At 36.3% G+C, this 20,787-nt stretch overlaps 2 protein-coding genes across 3 annotated transcripts; one reads left to right on the forward strand and one right to left on the reverse strand.

The window, feature by feature from the left end:
- The first annotated feature begins 469 nt into the window (after positions 1-469).
- LOC122006449 (heat shock protein 90-5, chloroplastic-like) lies at positions 470-6,218 on the forward strand. Its single transcript, XM_042561953.1, has 19 exons — positions 470-843; positions 1,472-1,545; positions 2,288-2,413; positions 2,493-2,586; positions 2,696-2,779; positions 2,884-3,027; positions 3,103-3,219; positions 3,374-3,421; positions 3,493-3,567; positions 3,681-3,785; positions 3,878-4,018; positions 4,126-4,218; positions 4,330-4,407; positions 4,479-4,733; positions 4,822-4,924; positions 5,036-5,210; positions 5,325-5,430; positions 5,516-5,605; positions 5,787-6,218. Exons 1-19 carry the CDS (start codon positions 565-567, stop codon positions 5,991-5,993), a joined length of 2,394 nt encoding a protein of 797 aa, XP_042417887.1. The 5' UTR covers positions 470-564; the 3' UTR covers positions 5,994-6,218.
- A 759-nt stretch (positions 6,219-6,977) lies between these two features.
- LOC122006450 (dynamin-2A-like) lies at positions 6,978-20,412 on the reverse strand. Of its 2 annotated transcripts, XM_042561955.1 has the most exons (23): positions 20,213-20,412; positions 19,959-20,142; positions 19,778-19,828; positions 19,573-19,693; positions 19,364-19,471; positions 18,922-18,983; positions 18,721-18,838; positions 18,257-18,599; positions 17,133-17,280; positions 15,885-15,986; positions 15,676-15,795; positions 15,430-15,513; positions 15,179-15,306; positions 13,904-13,988; positions 13,637-13,775; positions 10,990-11,066; positions 10,845-10,901; positions 9,929-10,055; positions 9,676-9,839; positions 9,181-9,294; positions 9,032-9,099; positions 7,671-7,843; positions 6,978-7,344 (listed from the first exon to the last, which is right to left on the reverse strand). In XM_042561955.1, the coding sequence occupies exons 2-23, from the start codon at positions 20,097-20,099 to the stop codon at positions 7,118-7,120; spliced, it is 2,757 nt and encodes a 918-aa protein (XP_042417889.1). In that variant the 5' UTR covers positions 20,100-20,142; positions 20,213-20,412; the 3' UTR covers positions 6,978-7,117. The 2 variants fall into 2 exon arrangements, with proteins under 2 accessions (XP_042417889.1, XP_042417888.1); XM_042561954.1 differs by having other exon boundaries at positions 19,959-20,412.
- Between the last annotated feature and the right edge of the window lie 375 nt (positions 20,413-20,787).

Consider the following 20,787-nt stretch of genomic DNA (forward strand, 5'->3'; position numbering starts at 1 on the left):
CAATTTTTTTTTATATATATTTTTTTATTTTTTAGCAAATTCAATGAGATAGTTATTGCATGCTCATCCATCTAAACTTATAAAATTTTGTAATTTGAGATTTAGTGTGCATTTGAAATGTTATAATTTTGATAATTGTTTAATTAATTGCGTTTTAAAATTTTTAGATGTCATTCTAAAGTATTCGAATGTCATTTTAAAATACTAAATGAATAAAATGCACCAAAGAAAAATAATAATAAAAAAAATCAATTAATGGTATCACTAAAACACTAATGTATTTTGCAAGTTAAAAGGCCAATATTATTAGTCAATTATTTTATTATTATAAAAAATTAGGGAGTAAAGACAAATTCTGAATTCGAGAAGAAGCACGAAAATCCATTGCAAAAATATTATTTAGGAAAAAAAAAAAGGTAATAAATCACGTTCTAGAATCCTCTTTGCGCTACTATTTAAGACCTTCCTTTCCGTCAAAACCCTCGCTCACCAACATCCTAAAGGGTTCATCGCCACTCCCCCCCTTCCCTATCCAGAAGTCCACTCCTTTTCTCCGGCGAATCCATGGCGCCTGTTCTATCCAGGTGCAGCTTAGGCACTTCCTTTACCGCTTCTCTCCACCCTCCTTCCATCGCTGTGAGGTCGAATTCTGCTCGAGCTCTGAGGTTCCGGACCTCCTCGTTCGTTCCTATGCCGCTCCAGTCAAGGGGCTTGTTTGCTACCGCCGGTCTTCGATGCAAGGGTGAGCGGATGAGGCGAGGGATGGGCATCCGGTGCGACGCGGCCGTCGCCGAGAAGGGCGCCGAGGAGGCCTCAGGGGACAAGTTTCAGTACCAGGCCGAGGTAGGTCGTCGTTTCTTCTATGTTCGACCGGGTGTCTTGAATTTTCTGTTATATTCTTTGTTTTTTTCCCGATTTGGTTTGTCTTTTTTCTTTTTCTTGTTTTCCTTAGTCTTTTGGTTCAGACAACAAATTCGTGACTGTTGAGCAGGAAATGTGGAATATTCTTGATATGCTGGGCAAAGAGACGTTTTTTTCTTCTAAACCCGCCGACACTTATCCACGTTTCTCATATTGATATTTGATATAATCCTAATTTTCATCATTTGTGCTGTTGTTTCCAGTTTCGATGATTCGTCCCACAAAACTATATATCTGGTTTCAATATCCAGTTTATTGAACACGAGCGGTGTTTTCTTTTTATTGTCCAATTTAGGATTTAAAGGTAAATTTAAAAACTATGATGCCAGCAGAAAGAATGGGTAAAGAACATATGTTACTTTTCCAATTTTCTATCAGGAATTATGTTAGTTGAAGTGGTACTTAAGCATATGCCTAATCTTTTGTATCAGTTTCCATGAATTTATTCTCTTTTCTTGCTGTGTGTGTGTGTGTGTGTGCGCGCGCGTGTGTATGCAAATTGACATTCCTTGTGATCTCAACTTAGTTTCCATACCTTGGTTAAATGCAGGTCAGCCGATTGCTGGATCTGATTGTTCATAGTCTGTACAGCCACAAAGAGGTGTTTCTTAGGGAACTTGTAAGGTTGGTTCACTTACTTGAGTTCATCATTATTTATGGTCTCATTGCTATTGTATGAGCCAATTTTAATGCTTGTATTTGGTGTAAGTACACAAATGCGTTCCAATAGGTATGCATATAGTTCCATGCAACACAAACTGGCAGTGTTGGTTTTTTTTTTGGCCAGTTAAGTTTGAGAGAGATAATTGGGCAATATACTGCAGTTTTCACAGCATTGATATATATGTATCTCATCGTCTAAGGGCTAAACTATGAACTGAAAAACAATGCATCTTCTCTTCAATATTGTCTGGTGGGGAGGTTTGTGCCAAATATTATTTAATATTACATTTTTTAAATGCAGCACTAATTCATTTTTATTTTGGTCCTCTATGGAGCATGCTGGAATAACTTATGGATTTTTTTTTCTTTTTATTTATATGCTAATTGTTAATGGTTTACCAAACTTTCATGAGTTTGAGGCTCGGTTTCTTGTCATGGGATATCTGCCTGTTCTTGTTTCCTTTTTTGTGGTTTTTTTTTGCTCTGCAACTCTTGCCACTGAGTCATTAATTGAATTTGTTTACTGAGGCTGATGATGAGATTGTACAAATAAAATAATTGTTCTTGATTTAGTGTTCTATAACCTAAATATCTCATATTTGAGAGTTGGCTTCATCCTTTCCTTTCTAATTTCTAGTTGAGATTAGATTTACAAGTTCAGTCACTTGGTTTTTGATTTGGTGCCACTACTGTCCCTTTACAGCAATGCAAGTGATGCTCTGGACAAGTTGAGATTTTTGAGTGTGACTGATCCTTCACTACTTAGTGATGCTGGTGATTTGGAGATACGCATCAGGCCTGATGCAGATAATGGAACCATAACAATAACGTATCGTACCTTTTTAAAAAACTTTTTTCCTTTATTCTAGTTGCACGGTTTGTTGAAGTAGTTTCTTCACATCTGGCAGAGATACTGGTATTGGGATGACCAAAGAAGAGCTAATTGATTGCCTTGGAACTATTGCTCAGAGTGGAACATCAAGATTTCTAAGTGCTCTGAAGGTATCTGTTTTGTTTTGTTGCTACATGAGTTTCATCATCGTCCTATGTCAACTTATACTGACATCTTTGTCTAGCTTAATATTAACCTTTTACTATTGAATATGCATAGGAAAACAAAGATCTTGGGACAGACAATGGTTTGATTGGACAGTTTGGTGTTGGTTTTTATTCTGCATTCCTTGTTGCTGAGCGGGTACTTTTTCTTGTGACATTTTCCTATGTGTATTTAATAGTGAAAAGAGGGTTGATTATGCTTCAACTGTTGGATTCTAACAATTATTGCCAACTGATGAGCAGGTTGTGGTGTCAACAAAAAGTCCAAAATCTGATAAACAGTATGTATGGGAAGCAGTTGCAGATAGTAGTTCATATGTCATAAAAGAAGAAACTGATCCTGAGAAGCTAATAAAACGTGGCACACAGATCACTCTATTTTTAAGAGTATGGACATTAGATCTCCTTTTAAGAAATTAGTGTGTTGTTCCCATTAGTCCTAAGATTTTGCTCTTTTTGCAGCCTGATGATAAGTTTGAATTTGCGGACCCATCACGTATCCAAGGATTGGTCAAGAATTACTCTCAGTTTGTTTCCTTTCCCATATATACTTGGCAGGAGAAATCAAGGACGGTGGAGGTGAAAACATAACTCCTTGCTGACTTATTTCTGCTGTTTGATCATGCATACTCCCATGCTGGAAAGCTCTCCTATGTTTTCTCTTTGGCGTTTTGGTTCTAGCTGTGTAAAACTGGATTTTGCTTATATTATCTGGGTTGATTATATTGGCTAGGTTGAGGAAGAAGAGGAACTGAAAGAAGGAGAGGAGCCCAAGCCTGAGGTAGGGATTCTACAGTCTAATTTAGTTTCTTTTATGTGTAATCTAAGATCTCACTTTCTGCTTATTGGCAGGGTGAAAAGAAGAAGAAAACTGTAACTGAGAAGTATTGGGACTGGGAATTGGCAAATGAGACCAAACCTATATGGGTAGGTTCAATAATTTGCCTTTTGGAGTTACTACCATGGCCCTGAACTCCTGATGTCGGTGTGTTCTATTTTTCCTATAAGACTAATTATATCTCATCACTGTTATGTATCAGATGCGAAATCCCAAGGAAGTTGAGAAAGATGAATATAATGAATTCTACAAGAAGACATTCAATGAGTTCCTGGATCCTCTTTCTTACACACACTTCACCACTGAGGTATTGATGACAGAACACATTGTGAAACAACTTTTGAAAGACAATAGCAGGATCAATGAGTTAAATTTGACATGCTTTTGTAAACTGAACAGGGTGAGGTGGAATTTAGAAGTGTTCTCTATATACCTGGGATGGCCCCTCTAAATAATGAGGATATAATAAATCCCAAGACCAAAAACATCCGCTTGTATGTCAAACGAGTGTTTATTTCTGACGATTTTGATGGTGAATTGGTAAGTTTAAATTAATTTGTTCCTTTGTTTGTAATTATATTATTTCTAAAATCTTAACAATTTGTATATCTTTCTCAAATGTGCTGATGATTTATTTGAAATTACAGTTTCCTCGGTATTTAAGTTTTGTGAAGGGTGTAGTTGATTCGAATGATCTTCCTCTCAATGTTTCACGTGAGATCCTTCAAGAAAGTCGAATTGTAAGTTTATTTTTATGTATGTAGCAATCATTTTCATCCAATTAAAATGGAATTTGCTATCTGGAACAAAAACTTTGTTTTTTACTACCACTTTGTATGTCTGTCTTTCAGGTAAGGATTATGCGAAAGAGACTTGTTAGGAAGACATTTGACATGATTCAAGAGTTATCTGAGAACGAAGATAAAGAGGTCGGTAGTTGGAATATGTAGTACTTTCATATGTTATCTTAGGCATCAATGTTCATGTTTTTTACTTGCAGGACTATAAGAAATTCTGGGAGAATTTTGGCAAGCTTCTAAAATTGGGTTGTATTGAAGACTCTGGAAACCACAAGCGGTTGACTCCATTGCTGCGCTTTTACTCTTCCAAGAGTGAGGAAGAATTGATAAGCTTGGATCAATACGTTGAAAATATGGGTGAAAACCAAAATGCTATATATTACTTGGCAACAGACAGCCTTAAAAGTGCCAAGACTGCCCCATTCCTGGAAAAACTTGTCCAAAAGGATATTGAAGTAGGTGTTAGTTTTTAAATGTTTGAGTAGATGTCTTTTATCTTCATGTTTTTTGTTTTCTCTTCCAGTAATCACAACTGATCTACAGGTACTGTATCTTGTGGAACCCATTGATGAAGTTGCCATACAAAATCTCCAGACATACAAAGAAAAGAAGTTTGTTGACATCAGCAAAGAAGACCTTGAATTAGGTTATTTTCCTCCATTTTTTGTGCTTTCTTGGAGCAACTCATATTCTATTTTATATTATGGATTTTTAATTCTATCTATATGTGCTGAGCTGATGGAAATTTTTGATACAGGAGATGAAGATGAGGTGAAGGAAAGAGAAGAAAAGCAAGAGTACAATCTTCTCTGCGACTGGATGAAACAGCAGCTTGGTGACAAGGTAGCAAAAGTCCAGATTTCTAAAAGGCTTAGCTCCTCGCCTTGTGTACTTGTTTCTGGCAAGTTTGGTTGGTCAGCAAACATGGAAAGGTATTATTATTTCTTTATCTTACATACCCCCCATCATAAGCTGATTTTATTGTGGTCTTCTGTTTTTTGTATTGGAAAAAATGCATTCCAACAAAAGTGTTTTGTGGTCTATAGACTAATGAAAGCACAGACACTCGGTGACACATCGAGCTTGGAGTTCATGCGAGGGAGAAGAATTTTCGAAATCAATCCTGATCATCCCATTGTGAAAGATTTGAATGTGAGATGTCTGGTCTACTCAACATATATTCATTGAAATTCAATCGGAGTCGAATAAGTTTGCTTAAACTGTTATTCCATTGCAGGCTGCCTGCAAGATTGACTCAAGCAGTGCAGAAGCAAAGAGGGCCGTGGATTTACTATATGACACAGCACTAATATCCAGTGGTTATACTGTGAGTCACTGCTCGACCTCTTCCATTCACATCTGTTCATCAAGTCATATCACCTGTATTTTTTTTTCTGTGGATACTGATATTCTCTATCCAGACTTTTGTGCTAATCAAATATAATAATTTTTGTTTAAGAAAGAAAATCTCCAATTTCGTCAATAACCAAGATTTGTTTGTGCCTCAGCCTGACAGTCCTGCTGAAGTGGGAAACAAAATCTATGAGATGATGGCCTTGGCACTTGGTGGAAGGTGGGGAAGAACAGACTCACTGGGAGCAGCAGAAGAAGCTGATGCCGAAGCAACAAGCTCTGAGGGCAGCTTTGAGACAGCAGAGGCAGAGGTGGTCGAACCATCGGAAGTGAGGACAGAGGATGACCCTTGGAAGGATTAAATCGGTTCCTTGAGATTATTTGTGGATTAGGCCAAGGTGATGAGAAGGGGCCAAGGTGATGAGAAGGGGAGTAGTGTAGGTTGAGGGTATTAATTTTGTCATAACTATCAGCGAGAACGAAAAATTCCTCATATATTGGATGCCACGTAGGCGTTCAATTATTTATAAATTGGCATTGCATCAGTGAATTATTAATTAAAGGTATAATCATTATGTTGGCTGAAAGGTCCCCAGGGTTGACTGTTGGTATTTGTATGTGGTATTGTTCTAATAGGTCATGAGATCGATTTGTGTACCAAATGCATTGCAGATCATTTGAGAGGATCATTTGACCTCTCATATAAAAGGTCATGAAGTTTTTGTGATTTATTTATTTTCTTTTCGGATCATATGAGCAATCCTTAAGGGGGAAGAGGTAAGATTAGTTATCATCATTTCCTATAATTATGTCAGATGAAAGAGGTGAACGACAAATTAAATTTTATCAGCCTGAATTGTACTTTTTATCATTAAGAAGACAGATATTACAAATAACATAGAGAAAGTCGAAATCTCTGTTTTTTTATATCAATACTGCAGCCAACTTCTTCAGAATCGCTGTTAACAATGCGATAAGCTTAGTTGAGTTATATATAGATAGATTATTGCTTCACAAAATCTTGCGGTTGGACGAAAAGATTATATGATATTTTCATAGCATAGCTTCAATGCCGCTATTTTAGTAGGAAAATTAGAGATATAGAGTTTTCTTGAGGTATTTTGATGATTTTAAAAGTTAGGACTTTTAAGGAAGTGGCAAAAAATTCCTTAATAACTCGGTCTCCAAGCAGTATTAAATTTTGGAATAAAAAACAAAAGGTAATTGGACACAAAGACCTAAAAAGAATTGATATACCAAATGATTGAATGCGTTCTACGGTTCTAGCTCAGCTGACTCCATGATCAATGAACTGGAGCGGCTGGAATTATAAACAAACTGCAACATAAAATGTAGAATGTAAATTGTAGATTGGGTAGAAAGATCCATTAGTTTTGCTACTCTTACTTGAACCAAATAATGCAAATGCAAGAGACAAGAGAAGGTTGTGTTTCAGTGTCGCAACTTAGCGGCCTAGTAGAGAATCTTAGTGTGGTGGTTGTGGAGGTAATCTGTTTGGTGTCCGTCGACTATCAGAATTCAGACTGGTGTCACCATTCTGGGCCGGGTCACTGTATCGAGAACTACCACGGCTATCGGCACTTTTTGATCTGGGTGACCCCTTGAAAGAGTCACTGACTGGTCCTTTTGTGCCGGCGTCAAAGGCAGATCTCCAATCATCGCCTGAAGCAGCATTTCTCCTTGGGCTGCTTTCTGCACAGCAAGAGAAAAAGGTTTAGGTAAGTTCTTCACCATGGATAATCTTCACAGGTTACCAAAATAAAATTTCTAGAAGGATGATAATAGCAATAGCAGAATATTAATCATGTTGTCCTGTTTGCAAAAAAAAAATAAAAAAATCCTGGTTTAATGTAATCAATGTCTTCAAAATATAAGATCTTCACAGGTCTAAGCAATCAATGTCGTGCAAGAGAGAATTATCAAAGCCCCTCTTTAAGGTAAGGCCGGAAGTATAAGTGAGGGGAATTTCACACATTAAATTGACAGAACTAGAGTAGGATCACCAACAAAAAATATACCTATTTCAGTGTCACCATTAGACCAGCTAGCTGCTGTTGGTCGGTTATCATGAGCGCTTAGCTGGCGTGTAATCTTTGAAAGCAGAGCTTGCTGCTTTTGGAATTTCTCTCGTCGACGCTTCACATTTTGGTCCTCTAGGAGTAGTTCTTCAATCCTTGCTATGCTTTGAGCACTATATGGAAATAGGAAGAATACAAAGTATTGAACTCGCACATTAATGAGAAGTTATGTACTTTCCTTTGAGTTGAAATATTCAACAGAAAAATTGTGAAACAGAATTAGCCGTTTTATATATATATATATATGTATATTATCATCTTATGTCCAAGTAATAAATGACAGATCATAGATAATTCACATACCAAACAATATATTCAAAATGAAAACAGTGTTAAGTTCTATTACTATAGATTAACTGGATATCATTATCTGCACATGCAAATTGCAAGTGCAAACTTGATACTGCACTTCACATTTTTCTGAAGCTTCTGATAGGCAATAGCAAGTGGTACGGATTCTCGAAGACATAAATCAGTGAAAATTTTGTATGAAGATTCCAAAAAGCATCACCAGAATTACCTAGCCTATGAAAAAAATAGTTACGATCCTGCAAGAAATTTTTGACTGTAAAACCTCATTAAAGGATCATAAAAAAAGTCATCAGAGAAAGTTAAACAGCAAGCAGTTGGGATTAACTGTAGTTGATTATAGTCTATCTGTTTTTGCATGTGTGCAGGGAAAAAAGGGAATTTTGATTCTTCAAGAAACTTGATGGTCTTTCAGATAGATAGATTAACAAAAGACCAACTTTATGACAATGTAGAACAAGATCTGACTGGTCTACTACTGTAACCACACTCTTGGTTGTGATATGCATAAAGAATTGGCACATGACCAAAGAGTTCAAGATAAAGTTGTTTGCAAACTTCTTCGTCACATTTTTACTACTTAGAAGCAGGGAAATAGGTGGAGATCCCTAAGAATCCCATATGTAAAACTAGGAAAGATGCTCTCTGATTATATCAGAAGTTTTGGATGAATTTCCTATTGTCTATCAGTAGAAATGGATGAGTAGATAATATGACACACTAGTGCAACACATTAATGAATGAAAAACTGCAGACAAACTACCGGTTTAGTTGAAAATCCCCAGCAACCAGATCATTAACTGGAAACTAGTGTGATAGTTATTAATTTTCATATCATGGGTACAAAACAGTGAATTCTGCTAACGTATTTGCAATCCAACATGGAGGTGAAGTGTGCACTTTGTGCTTATAAGGAAGAAAGTTTTCCTTTTATTTTCCTTTAGCTGTGCAAATTTCCCCTACAAGATGTAAAAAGAAAGCATTCATTCAACCTTATAGAATTATATAGCTGGTTGAGCATGTCTTCCTTAGCTTTCTCCACTTGGCAAAGCACAACAGCCTGCTTAGCAAAATGAAAGGCATGTAAAAAGGATTTCATAATATTCAAACTAGACTAAGAAGTCCTAAAATAATCACCTACCTTTGGAACATTTGCAGCAAGACTATTCAGAACAGCTTCGACATAACCACGGACTTCTTGTGACATCCATCTAAGTTCTTCTTCTGGATCAGCTGGCTTTCTAGCCATAGTGTCCTACATATCCAAATTTTCCTAAGAAAGTTAGGATGGCACTAAAAATCATGCTAAAAAAGCATCATTTAAGTAACATTGTTTGGCCTGTAAATATTTATGGATCTATGATCAGCAATGACATCTGTGATCAGCAATGACTTCAAAAGTGGATATTCATAAACAGACAAATCTTTGTCTATGTAACTTCAAGCAACACTGTTTTGGTGGCAAACTTTTTCTGTACCTAGCAGTTTTCTAGGCTTGTAAAACTATTTTTATTGGAATTTGTTAAGAGAAACCACAAGATCAAATAGGTCTAGTATATGCTGAGGTCTCCATGAAAAATTACATTAATTTTGGTAACGTTCTCCTGAACATGGAAATCTGGCAGTCAAGACTTACTAGTGAACCATCTGAATGACTCAGTCTAATCGAGGGACTAGCTTCAAGACCAGATGAGCCTTTAGAATGTGTTTCCTTGGAAGATTGGCAAATATTCATTATCTTATTCACCCATTCAACTTTGTCAACCATGCTCTCAGCTCTCAAAATTAATGCACTTTCCGCTGCAATCTCAAACACATATTAATTGCATAAGAAACATATATTAAATGAGGTAAAAGTATCACAAATCAAATACACATTCTCCAGCTACCTTTAAGCACTGTCTTGTAAGCAACTTTGTTGGTTAACTTAAAATCTAGACTTGAAAGTTTATCTGATCCATTTGACTTCTTTGACTCTTTGGAACTCTCTTCTGAAGCTTCTTCAATGTTGCACTCCTGCAGGTGTAAGGACTTAGTCATGAAAGAAAATTGGTATATGAACATCTGCACAATCTACCTGTTTAATTCTCATATATAAATATGAATGTATAAAGCCAATACAGTCATGAATTCTTTGCAATATCCACCAGGAATCACAGGATAAAATGAAACCATAAATGACAGCTATGACTTACGAGAAACCCAAACCTTTGGATCAAGATGTTAAAACTTCCACAAAACTACTTGCAGTTACTCTACTTAAGGACATAAGTTTTTTACTTTCAGGATAAGAGTTTTCAAATATAAATACATGTCTTTCTATGCCAAGAAAAAATACAAGCTAGAAGAGGATGACACAAATGGAAATTCTTATGAAAATCATTCTCTGGAATTAAGTTATCAAGCATATGCTTATGAGGGTATTAAAATCTGAAATTGCTTTCCCATTGGGTCAGATATGTTTGCAGCGGAAACTCCAATAAGTCAGATCACACATCAATTATTTTAGCACACAATTATATTGCAAGATCTGTAATGACTAGAACTTCTTTCAAATCTTAAGGGTCCTGCAGACAGAAAGTTGCTTATTGCAGGGGTTTATTAAATAGGCATGCCATTCAAGCATGTTAGTGGAAGAGTGTGCACATCTATGTCAGCAACTGTTTTGCTTGTTATTACAGCACTCAATTGTTGCTAGCATATGCTTAACTTGGGGGTTGATTAACAAAATTCTATGGGAAAAAATAGCTTAAAAAATTTACGTACATATGAAACTGTATAGGATCATCTGGAAGGAACAATTACCTCTAAAGTGATAACACCTCGAAAATGTTTTTCTTCTTGTTTTTTAGTGTATCCAAGCTGGAAGAGCAATCGATGTTTGATCGTTATCCAGAAAATAAACAGTTCGACAAAAGGCAAGATGGTGTTCCAACAGTATTTAACTAACTTTTCCACTTTTCTCATTGAGGACAAACCATCGCCTGCTCCAGCCATTTGCTTTTCCACTTTTTTTCAGCAACCACCCTATAAATGAAAGCAACCTAACATAATTTCCAAAATGTAGATTCTTTATTGCTGGCTAAGTTGAAAAACATGATTAATAGGTCAGTTAAAATTATGAACAGTCTGGTATGGAGCCAATTTGACTGAACCACATGACCAGCTCATACATCTAATATTGATAAACAGAAGGTTGACATGACTAGCTTATTTGGCATATTGACAATAGAAAGCACAGACAAATATAGAAGAAACTAGAAAGTGAAAACAAAGAAAAGGAATCAGAATGAATTAGCAGGAAGTTAATTGGCATATTTAACTCACAGTGATTTGAAATTTGCTCCATTGCAACCTAGGTGAATAGTCAGAACGATTGGAGTCAAGGAAAGAAAATCTTGGAATGGTATGTCCATACCAAGATCTTCTCTAGACTAAGCATCTGCAAGAGCCTTTATATGTTGAAACCATTTTATTATTTTGAAAGAACATGCATGTTAGAGGTATCAGGACAATAGGATTATTGGTGTAGTGGGTTTAATCACATATTGATATTTTAGATCTAAGATTTCTACTTTGGATCCTCTATATTTCACAACATATTGCAATTCAATGTTTTTTTAACCCCAAATTCTATATGGTATTATAACTCAGGATTCTCCAAAGAGGTATCCCTTGATGGGAAGACCATCAGCCTCCCTATCATCTTTCAGACCTTTCTCTCCTTCCATGGCTCTCATCCATTCAAAGACAACATCCTTGTGGCCCTGCATGGCTCTTGCTAGCAAGTCATAGCCACCACCTCGAATGAGCCCTCCTTTGTGCGTTGTGCATTCTACCCATGTAAAATTGTCACCTTGTGACATCACAAGGCAATGCAAAGGAGAAATGGAGCCACATGTCACCTACTCACACTAGTCCTTTGTTGATGAGCATCCATCATTGTAATATGCCTACTTGTGAAATAACACTATGAGTCCAACTACGTGCGCCCTCAATCACTTGCCTTCTCAAGCTCCTCCTTGAGCAACTCACTATTGCAAGATTTGATGAAATTATCACCGATTCATGAAAGGGATGCCTTACAAGTTCAGCAGTGTTTTCCTTCAATTCCAAAACGGAGTTGTCAACAAAACCAACGCCAGCCAGTGATCTACATTTGAATCCATTCCAAATCTACAAGGGGCTTTCACGTTGGAGTTTACCTCACCTGTGCCTTCTACCTTGTAGTCGCGCACCTACTGCCTAGTCCTATAGTTGCTTGTTGTCCTCTATCTTAGCTGAGCCACGGCTCCATTTGAAGCATGGTGGGCTGTGAGATTGATTGCATTCCCTGGATCAAGCTCCAGCACAAGAAAAGCACATGAGTACGTCTCCATCTCTTTATCATATCTTAAGTAATTTTCTCTGCCATCTTTCAGCATTGTAGATCTCTTTTCTGCATCTCTTCTCTTGACTTCTCTATTTTTCCTTCCAAAAAATCAAATCTATTTTGTTTATATGTCGTATTTACTTCACTTGAACCAATCAAGACCTAAATAGAGAAAATTTCTTATTCTCAATTTGTTATATCCAATAAAGGTCAAGGTGAGCTATTGTCTCCAGTGAAGATCTGAATCGAGAAAAAACAATGTTGTTTTCATTTTACTATATCAAGCAAATGGTTGAACTGTGGCATCCATGTTCAATAAAGATCTGAGCAGGAAAATATAACAAGTTGGACATAGATGTAACAAATTAATTGATCATAGATGATATCTAGGTTCTAACTTGAGGGGAGTGTTGTCCCCGGGGCCATGGTGCCATGGTAGGACATCCAGGTTGTCTCCCAGGTATCCGCGGTTCGAACCCCAGCTATGGCGTATTTGTAGGAATTTTTCCTCCAAATGGGGGGCCGGGCGTAATCAAAGGATGCTGGGCTTCTGGACTGGTCGCTACGTGCGCTTTCCGATTTATCCTGGTGGCCGATGGGAAACTTCCGTGGGGCCGGACCGGTCACCCTAGGTTCGACGTTAGCTAGCTTGGTTAATCATTTTTTTTTAACTTGAGGGGAGTGTTAGAACTATTAGGATAATAAGATTATTACCGTAGTGGATTTAGTCTCATATTAATATCTTAGGTCAAGGATTTCCAAATTGAGTTATGTATATATAGTTACAGTTATCCCTTTACAATATTACTATAATAAAGTATTTTACTTTATCCAAATTCTGCAATGCAATTATGGGTACAGACAGATCAAAATAAATTATTCACTGATTATACCCTTGTATTCATAGTTTTTGTGGTTTCATTATGCATCCCATATTTACACACTCCTGCGGCAGTCAGCTGTTTTAATTGCATAGTATGATGAAGATAATTTAGTTCTTGCCATCATTATTTCCTAAACTCTAATTTTGAGTTTGCATTTTTCAATCCATGTCCCCCCTCCAAGTAATTTTTATCATATGATATTCGCATAACATTTGTTTGCCAAAGCTTGTAGCAAAGAAAAAGTAACTAAGTGGTTTATGGTTTTCTACATACAAACATGACACATAACATTACAATTATGGAATAAGACTACACAGGTAACTTTAAAGATGGTGGATAACCTGCTGTTATTTCTCCTGATGGTCCAGCAATCTGCAAGGATGAGCTCTCTTTTGCATCTTTATCTGATTGATTTGTTTTGTCTTTCATTGATTTCAAGCTACCACCTGTCTGTTGAGTCCCAGGCTGAGGGCTTGATGCCTAGTTAAATCATTAGAAAACAATGTTACACTACTAAAAGAAAATTTAATGTAACATCTTTACTAAATCTAAAATCTTCACTCCCAAAATTATATTGTATAAAAGTGAAGGAGGCATCATAGATTAACTTTGTTTAGTATTGATTGCTCTGCTTCATTTGCTTTCTTTGATGACCGGTACTTCAGCTCATCCTCACGTCGTTGCCTCTCCATTCTGTTAGTACTTTAGTTTATTAGAGACTTAACATGGAGATTTTAATAGATTTAAGACCCAGATGAACAAGAGAAACATTTCTTAAAACAATATTCCTCTACTAAAGAAAAAAAACAAACCATTTTAAATAGAGTTTTTTTCTGGTGCGACCAAGGAATGTTTTTAAAAAAGGTCAAAACATTTGACAAACCAATTATCAACCATGTCAATGACAGTCAGAGTCCTGTCAGTAAGATTGTGATACAATACAAATGTTGAAAATAACGAAAAGAAAAGCAAAAACAAATGCTTGGGACACAAAAGCAGAAGCTCGAATATCTGACACACTAGTTTAGACCCACATGGAGAGTTGGGGAATTTCATGGATGCATATTGAAGTAAACAAAGACGAAGAAGGTTCATAAGTTTAACTGGGTGAACTATTGTTAACTTGGCATTTAAGCATTTTAAGCCATTTGTTGAGTGTAACTAAGTTAATGGTCAATCTCTGATTTGGGTTGTTTATTACAATTGAAATCAGAGTGCAACTAATCTAGGCATGATGAGGTGTTTTGAAGATTGTATATCTGATGGAGGACCACCAATGGATCTCATATTGCCAATCTGGAATCATTCTAAACTACGAGTAAGAATTTGGATCTTGATGAATGTAAACCTTTTGGTTCGATAGATTGCAAATTATTATAAACAAAGGTTTAAGAATCTTGATCTTCTCATTTAGAGAAATTATTATAGAATCCAAGTATCCAAACATATGATCTTCAAAAAAACCCAATATTTTTTCAAGCAAATTAATATTTAATACAAGTCTACAATTATATCTCAGTTTCTAATACCTTCAGGCCAAAAGGAATGTGTTTAGAAGGATCACCTAACAGTTGTAAAAATATAATCAACTAGAAATACTATGAGATTTAAAAAGAAACTTATGGATGTTGTGAATGAAATCCTCTGGCAATAAAAAACAAATATTTCTAATTGATTGCAAAATTGTTCATTGCAAGGAACCTTCACCTATGTCTAGCAATTATAATATTAATAATAGGAGATAGGCTGAAGAACCGTGTATACCTTTTATCATTATAAATGATTGTCCATGCAAAAAAAAGAAGGGACAAATATAACTTAATTGAAGAGGCAGAAAATCTTCACAGATTTTTTTAACAATTTTATTAGGAACAACAACAAACCTGCGTTGCACAAGTTGAATAAAGTGTCGAGGAGGAACAAAAGACCGTTCCATATCAACTAGTGCAACAACCATCTTCTTTGCCTCATTCCTGAAATTTTCCAAGGCAGAAGATGCAATTGCAACCACCTTTTTTTGAAGAACACAATGAAAGTTGAATGTTTTCACACGTGTCAGAAATCTAACAAAAAGCTGCCTGTGGCAAGGAAGTGAACATTGTTCTGAGATGGAAACATTAGATTGCAATAGTACCTCTTTCTTAAAGGGTGGGTATCTACCAAGTCCTGGAGTACCATTTGCTGAAGCCGAAACTATATCCAATAGAACACGGTGCACCTGTTTAAATAACAGTAAGAAACATTCTCATAAAACATAAAGTTTACAGATATTTGCTAACATAATTAACAATGAAGCAAAGTGGAGGTTATGTCAAAGAGGTAATTTGCCTAATAATTTAGGTGCAAAAGCCATATAACACAAATACAAAAGAAAATTCACCTCATCTACACAAAGTCTTGATGGTTCTTTAGCAAGTTCCAGTACACACTTTATTAAGGACCTCAGACCTTTCTCAGGAGATATTAGATATGGCTGATAGCCATCAGCTTCAAGCACAATCTAGGGGGCAAGGTAACAAACAAAGATTTAAGCATATGAAAAAAGGAAGGAACTTAAGCTAGTAAAAAAGCATAGGGATGGAAATGTACTCGTTTGACATTGTTTATGTCAAAATGCTTGTCCAATGGAAGCTGCTTAATTTTGTTGGGGAAGTTTCCTTCAAAGGTAGCAACAACTTTCCAACCAGCACCCTGCACAAATTAATCACACAAAATCATATTAGAACACCACATCACTGACTCATATGTGATAAATGCAATAGTATAAAAGTATAACCATTTTAAACGCTATTACAAGTTATTTCTAGGCATACACAACTTCCTGCTGGTAAATAAACATAAAATAGCTCAAGTTAATTAATTTATACATTCATTTATTCAGATCATTGGTATGTTTTTTTTTGGAAACTCATACATAAAATATATAAGATCATTGGACATAAGAGGGTTATTTGTCCTCATGTCATGCCATGTATATTTTTATAGTAATACATCATAAATTCTTTTGCCTATATTAGAAAATTGCAGACAGAATGCATCATGCATTGTGTCAACAGTGTGCTGGCAGCAGGGCCAGACATCAAAGCATAAGCCTTATCTGCCCCTTCTTTTCTGCAACAGCAAGTCCAACTACAGCTGAATTTAGTAGTTTTGTGAAACTGATTACATAGGCCGATTATTATTGATTAGTTTTGTACTTTGACTGGAACACAGCAATTCTGCACCTTTCTAAGAATACACCATCATTATGGCAGTCAAGGCATTGGTCAGTTCAACAAAGTTATCGAGTATAACTCATATAGTATACACTAGTGTGTAAATGTACTGCACATTCTGTGTCAACTTTTTGAAAGAAAAAAAATAAGTTTGCACCCTTATGAAACACCGGCTCTCTCACAGGACACCCCATTTCAATTTTAGCATTCCTAATAAAACATGCTGTTTAGTTAATTCTCATTATTTTTATGTATTTTGAATATAAATGAAAATGAGCCCATGTGCAAAGCCTAGACTTGAACATCACTAATTTAATCAGGTCTCCAAAAATGAGAGCCCGCAAGGAAGATGCATGCAAATAATGGTCTATTAGAAAATGATAAATCTATTTATACCTTGTGACAATCTAACTTAGTTCTCATTGTGAGACATAAATGGTGTTTATAAGCTTAGCTGACTTAATTATTATTAACTTGGGCTTATGATGAACTTGTGGACACTATGAAGCGCATATAGGTTCTGGCCTGTATGATAACTGATTTCTCATAGAGGAACTGGTCATTGTTAAGCTTTTCACCCAAAAAAAATTACAAACATAAGTATTGCAAACATAACACTGACCTCACCAGAAGAAATATGCTGCAGAAATGTATCCTCAAATTCTCGGCAAAGCTGCAATGCAGTAGCCCTAGTACCTTCAGCAGTATACGCCATTTGCTCACCAAATTTGCACAACTCATCCTGAACAGCCTGAGACTTACCCTGTAATCTGCATAGATCAGTAAACAAATGCATGCCATGTTAAAACATAAGCAATACATCATGAAATCTGGCAAAATAACCTGTTGTGAGGAGCAACTAATCCCTCTGTGAAATACAAGAAAAAAGCATAGTGTACCGAAGTGAACTACTACAACAATTATGGATATAGCTATGCCAATGGCAGCACAATAAAACAATGTGAAATTGGGCCACTGAAATTCTAAGATAAAGACTGCAGGGGACTGCAATAATAACATTTTTATAGAAATAATACTTCCAAAATTTATAATACAACCGGATGAAGGAAAACCACAATGATTTAGATTTGTGCATCTATATGTACTTAAACTAGACATTGTCTATGAGAACTGAAGAAGTTACCAAGTCTGAGATTTAAATTTCATGAACAATGTTTTATAGAACTTTATGGGGATATATGAGAGGATAGATAAAAACAAAACAATATTTTAAACTCTACGAGGCATTGTACCTATCTGGCACTGATTTTGGGGTTTGGTTGGTCCAATCAAATCAAGCTGAAGGAATAAAGAAATACAATATCAAATAATTGAATACTAGGTAAGCAAATCGCACGTCAATTGGGTTTACTGCTTTGCAGCTTTGTCCATTTCTTGACTTTTTCAATGTGCCTAAACCAGCCAAATTCTGGTCTGCTTCCCAGCAAACAGGTTGAACTAGCTAGGCCAGAACAATTTTCAAAGCACTAACAAACAATCCCTTTTTGAGTTAGGGCTTTTAAGAAATTTCATCCTTGTGAGTTACTCACATTCCATTTGCAAAGTCTACATAACATTAATGCCATAAGAGTGAAAGAAGCATGATCTGTCAAGCAAACTCTTATATGAGAAGTACTGTTTTGTCATCTGCAATTACAAATATTAAACTGAAATAATCCAAATAAGATAAAAGGTGCACAGGGAAAATTAAATAATAATACAAGAATATATAACTTCATAAAGTACCCAGAGAGAAGGTTTGGAAGCCTGATCTTCATTCTTTCACGTATCTGTTTAGCGAGGGCATCCACCAAAGCAACTCTACCAAGTTTGTTTGGTGGAGCGCCCGTAAGTATCGATTTAAGACTTTCAGCCTCTGCTTTCCAAGCAGTTTCCAGTGAATTATCAGATCCAACTGTTCCTCCTTGTGCTGAAGCAATCGATACAGATTGTCCAATAAGGGCTACCCATGGAATATCAGAAGCACTTCTTGGTCCCTGATTCAATAAAAGGGCTTGAACAGCAGCAAGACTTCTCTGCTCACCAGCTGCTTGATCAATTTTGCTAATGATACCAACAGTCCTAGTTCCTACAAAAATAACAATATAGAGAGAATGCGGAGACTGGTAAAATCATAATATTAACAAATTGAAGAATGCAATAAGAATCACAAATAAAATGCTATTTTTTAGTGTGCCACACATACGAACCTTCGGAATCAAATTCTTTAGCCATCCTAAGAGCTCTCGAGGAAGCTACATCTGATGCTTGAGCGGCTGCTATAATAACCAGCAGTATGGCATCATTTCTTGCAGCATAATCACCAACCTAAAAGGGAATTATATTAGAACAATGCATAATATGCGCCATTTTATTTACTGCATGCCAGAAAACCATAAACTGCTACTTACTACAGACTCATCCATAGACCGCTGATCTAGTCCAGGCAGATCAATCAATTTCAAAGGAGGAGCTGATAAAATGGAACACGTTAACTCATAAAATAGAAAATAATTAGTCACTGTTATATTAAAAAAATATAATAATAATTACCAGAAGCAAATATAATAAATTGAAAAACTATTTGGGACCTATTCGAGGACAGTTTGTATTTGAGGATTAATCTAATTAAACCATCTATTGATTGTTTATTAAATTTAGAAATAAATTTTGAGGATAATGAAATTAGAGTCGAGCCTAATTCTATGCCTAATCCAACTCCAGTTGCACTCACTGTAACCCTATCAATCCAACTGTTGAGTAGAGTGCCCGAATAACTTTCATTGCAAATGCATTTCCATATCAAATACAACATTTCGTGACAAAAAAGGATACCATGAAAAGAGAACAAACCTGTACTAGTTCGAAGCTTCAGATAGATCTCATCCGCCCGGTTCTTTCCTGAACTACGACCTCCAGTGCCCTTGCTGAGCCTATCCTGAAGAGAATGTCTAAGTGCGCCTACAACAAAAATAAAGACGATCAATACGAGTAAGCAAGGAGAAACTAGGGAAACAAGCAAACAAAAAATGGCACTTTGACAAAGCTTTAAAGACTCCTACTTGCAGAAACCTGCTGTGACTTGCTATCTATCTGCAACATTATTGATTTGCTGCTCAACGATCCATCTATCTCAAGATCGATTGTGATCGGCGCACGAGTGGCGCCATTCTCTCCCGTCGGCTGTGACAAACGCAAACATCATGAAACACAATAGACGACCAAACTTACAGATAAATCATCCGAAGAGTTCGAATTTTGCAGTACCAGAATAGGATGGCCGACCACACTATTCAATACGGCAGATTTTCCAGCTCCCTAAGATCAGTGAACGCCCACTCAAACATGTAACTTGGATGTTAACCGACAACTCATCTTATAGCAAACAAAAAACATAAAAAGCGACTGGCGCATTCAAACGACCGAATAGAGCCACAGAGAGGCTTACGACATTGCCCAGAGCGACGACATTAAGGAAAGTAGAGGTCCTCTTCGCGGCGGAGCCCTCGTCGATCTCCTGGTCCGCGAGAATGGCGGCCGCCAGCATCATCGACTCCGCCAGTTGGCTGAGTTCCTCTATTGCCTCCATCAGACAGGATCTCAACCGGCAGGGATAGAAACCGATCACCGACCTACAAGATACCCCGATCGGAGATCCAAACGTGAAGTGTAAACGAACAAAATGAAAAATTCAAATCCAACAAGAAGAATGGTTCGCATTCAGTGCTCGAGATCTGCGGAATCGAGAGAGACGCCTGGACAATCGGAGCTCCGGATCGTTCCTCGACCGCGGAAGAGAGAGAGAGAGAGATCGGACGAGAGGGCGCTTAAAGATCTCGTGGCGTTCGCCTTCCCATCTTTTCGGGACTCGTCGTTGATGCCACGTCGGCATCCTGATGCAATTTTGAAACAAAGAAAATATCGGGCACTTCAATCTTATTTTTAAATAAATATTATAAAAAACTCCGTTTATTGTTACCCTAATACAAACTAAATACTATTATATTAAACTATTTTTTAAAAAAATATAATTAAATTTATTATAATAATTATCATCGTAATTCTTATAATTTATAAATATAAAATAATTTCATCTAAATTATTTATGATAAATATAATCATTATACCAACAAATCTTATCATCACTTATACAGATTAAACTTTATCTTATTATATTACTATCTCTATGTACTTTAGGATAAATAGTATAAAGCTATTAAAAATTTACAAACAAGGCCCAAAAGACACGCTCTAAGATCCTGAAAGATTGTTAATGC

The sequence above is a fragment of the Zingiber officinale genome, chromosome 7B (assembly GCF_018446385.1).
Source record: "Zingiber officinale cultivar Zhangliang chromosome 7B, Zo_v1.1, whole genome shotgun sequence".
Lineage (NCBI taxonomy): Eukaryota > Viridiplantae > Streptophyta > Magnoliopsida > Zingiberales > Zingiberaceae > Zingiber > Zingiber officinale.

Excerpts from the sequence above, each read along its gene's own strand:
- LOC122006449 (XM_042561953.1), top strand. The coding sequence starts at position 565 with ATGGCGCCTGTTCTATCCAGGTGCAGCTTAGGCACTTCCTTTACCGCT. Across the intron at positions 5,211-5,324 it reads TGGTCAGCAAACATGGAAAG|ACTAATGAAAGCACAGACAC; the intron begins GTATTATTATTT and ends TGTGGTCTATAG. Across the intron at positions 5,431-5,515 it reads CCATTGTGAAAGATTTGAAT|GCTGCCTGCAAGATTGACTC; the intron begins GTGAGATGTCTG and ends ATTCCATTGCAG.
- LOC122006450 (XM_042561955.1), bottom strand. The coding sequence starts at position 20,099 with ATGGAGGCAATAGAGGAACTCAGCCAACTGGCGGAGTCGATGATGCTG. Across the intron at positions 10,056-10,844 it reads GAGGTGTTATCACTTTAGAG|GAGTGCAACATTGAAGAAGC; the intron begins GTAATTGTTCCT and ends TTACACCTGCAG. Across the intron at positions 9,840-9,928 it reads TTACAAGACAGTGCTTAAAG|CGGAAAGTGCATTAATTTTG; the intron begins GTAGCTGGAGAA and ends TTGAGATTGCAG.